Source organism: Psammomys obesus, unplaced genomic scaffold (genome assembly GCF_907164565.1).
Source record: "Psammomys obesus unplaced genomic scaffold, mPsaObe1.curated_primary_1811, whole genome shotgun sequence".
Taxonomy (NCBI): Eukaryota; Metazoa; Chordata; class Mammalia; order Rodentia; family Muridae; genus Psammomys; species Psammomys obesus.
The window spans coordinates 18060039-18062887 of record NW_026592510.1 but is presented as its reverse complement, the minus strand read 5'-3'; the positions used below and the strand labels follow the sequence as shown (position 1 = coordinate 18062887).

Below are 2849 nucleotides of genomic sequence, written 5' to 3'. Positions count from 1 at the left end.
CCTTCCCTTCCCTTCCCTTCCCTTCCCTTCCCTTCCCTTCCCTTCTCTTTCTTGTTTTGCTTTGCTTTGTGTTTTGTTTTTCTTTTGTTTTTGATTTATTTATGTATTGCATATACAGTGTTTGGCCTGCACACCAGAAGAGGGCACCAGATTTCCTTATAAATGGTTGTGAGCCACCATGTGGTTGCTGAGAATTGAACTCAGGACCTCTGGAAGAGCAGTCATCTTAACCTTTGAGGCACTTCTCCAGCCCCCTAGACATTTCTTAATGTATTAAGTTGACAATAAGACTTATTCTATATCTGCTAAGTTGGCCCTCCATTCCTTTTTTTCAGACCATTAATGATTAATTCTTTTTTCTGAAAAATTTTGATTTATTGTATTTTCCTCTCAATGTCTCCATAAAATTAATTTCATTCGGTTAAAACAGTCAGCTACGGAGGTACCCAGATTACCTGCTGACATTATGCATGCAATCTTACCAGCTTGTGTTTCCCTTGTTTATTAAAAGAGAGATACTGAGCCAGATAGAGGGAAAAAGAGTTTGCTTTGCTGGCAAGTCACTGGAAGTATGGGCTGGGTGTGCTGAGTGCAATTGTAATGTCTGTTCCCTTCTGCTCAGGACCCGGATGAAAACCCTTCGTGTAATTCCAGGAGCGCCAGCCTCAACAGGCAATTTCAGTGAGTATTTCTATGTGACTATCATCAAGAGCTTTTGGATTCTGTTTTCCATGCAGATTAGGAAGTGAAGGTTTAGTTTGGTCAAATAGGAAGAAGAAAAATGCAAGCGAAGTGACATTATTTTTGTTAAACTGCCAAGAATGGAAAAAAAAATCTTCTAAGTTTTCTAGTTTCTGGTAATAGTTGCTCACCAAAGTTTCCTTAGGAATGCTGTGATAAAGCAAACACGTCAACAGCAAGTGAACAATTCCTCTGTAGTATCAAAAAACCCATTCATGGATTGGTTGTTACATCTTTCAGATAGGTAAGAATGTGAATGCGGTTTACAGAGTAAAATACATGTATTTTTAAATTAAAAAAAAAACCACATCTGTTTTGTCTTTAAAAAATCCAAAGGCCTGATTAAATTTATTCTCCATATTTAGAAATGATTTATTTACTTTTATTTAATGTGTGTGAGTGAGTGGCGTGCATGTACCTATGTTGTGTCTTCAATCTTCATGGAGGCCAGAAGAGGGCGTGGGATCCTTTACATGTGGAGTTGCAGATGGCTATGATCAGCCAGGTGGATGCTTGGAATTGAACCTGTCTTCTGCAAGAGCAACAAGTGCCCTTCACCACCACTCTGCCACTCCAGGCCTGTTCTCTCGATTTCAGAAGCCGTTCCCCAGCTTTTACAGAATGAGGCTGATCTTTAGTTCCTGGTGTTCAGCGGCATTGTAGTTATCAAGGCATTTACTCTGACAAGATTGAGACACGGAGAGAGAAGATGGGAACGGGAGAATCTGGTTGTAGAATAGAGTACATTCCTGAATTTTGTTTATTAGGAATAATGAAATTTGAAACCCGAGCCAAGTAAAGATGATTCTATTTTATTTCCACGTTTTTCAAGAACCGTGATCTCATTTTGCTGCCCAGGCTTGCTCTAAACTCCTGGGCTCAAGTGCTCCTCCTGTTTCAGTGTTCCAGTTAGCTGCTACAGCTGCTTGGTACTACGCTGGGGTGATGTGTCCTTTCCACTTTGTGTGTGTACACTTCTCTGGTTACAGCATCAAAGTATCCACACAGCATAGGGATAGAGGGCCCTTACCCCATGGGAAGGCCTTCTGATAAAAGGAAGGTAGAAGGTTACTTTCAGTTATGGTCCTCAGCTCTGTTGACATGGCCTTTCTTGGGACCTGCCACCACAGCCCCATGTAAGCCTGCTTCTAGACCTAAAGGACACATCACTTTCTTCTCTCAAGGGTTCAGTAGTTTGTGCTCATGCAGAGTGGTGGGTTATTGCAGCATGAAATTAAACAATAATTGTAATTGTACTTTCTTCCCCAAGGACCCTAAATACTGGAGATATTCTTTGAATGCATTTATTCAGACTTGCCCGTGGCCACTTGTGCACTTGAGCAGGGCAAGTGACAATTTAAAGAGAGCTAATTTCAGCCTGTGAACATTTAGGGGCCACGTGGGCTAATGAAACTGATTTGTGGGCTTGTCCAGAGACATTCTCAGACTCATTTGTAGGCATCTGTTTTGCATAGTTCAGGCACCCTTTAGTTTAATTGATCCAGAACAACACAGACACAGTTAAATCTTATGTATGTTGTGTGATCACACAGCTAATTAAAACCACTAACACTACCATTTCTCAGTTAGCTTGGGGCACAGATAATAAGTGGTTTACTTGCCTTACTGGCATTAATTTTTCTATGAAAATAATTGTATGGCTACAAACTTCTCCATTGGTAAAATAGGAATAAGATGGAGCAGAGACTTTTATACACATGTCTCTCTCTCTCTCTCACACACACTTTATTGCTGTTTCAGATAATTTTCAGTGTTTTGTTGGTTGAAAGATTTAAAACAGCATTTTCTAAATCATTTCATTTTTCCCCAAACAGAACAAGAAGCCCAGATGAAGTTGACAGTAAGTTATTCTATTTAAACATTTATTTTTGGTTTTTCATCTTACTGGTGATGGAGTTCACTGTCCTGTTAAGACTTTTGTAGCTCTTGAATTTGTATTTTGTTTTGTTTTGGGGATACATTCAAAGTAGAAAATTCAGTAGAAAATAATGAGATATCCCAGATAAATGAGGACTGATGTATGGTTTTATGTTTTTGTTTTATCTATCTATCTATCTATCTATCTATCTATCTATCTATCTATCTAT

At 39.2% G+C, this 2849-nt stretch overlaps 1 protein-coding gene across 1 annotated transcript in view; it reads left to right on the top strand.

Moving 5' to 3' along the window:
* Positions 1-2849, top strand: part of Trpm6 (transient receptor potential cation channel subfamily M member 6) — a 129840-nt gene that overhangs the window by 105793 nt on the left and 21198 nt on the right. The window contains exons 30-31 of the mRNA XM_055614178.1: positions 623-681; positions 2577-2602. Of these exons, the coding sequence (XP_055470153.1) occupies positions 623-681; positions 2577-2602 (85 nt within the window). The remainder of the gene's footprint in view (positions 1-622; positions 682-2576; positions 2603-2849) is intronic.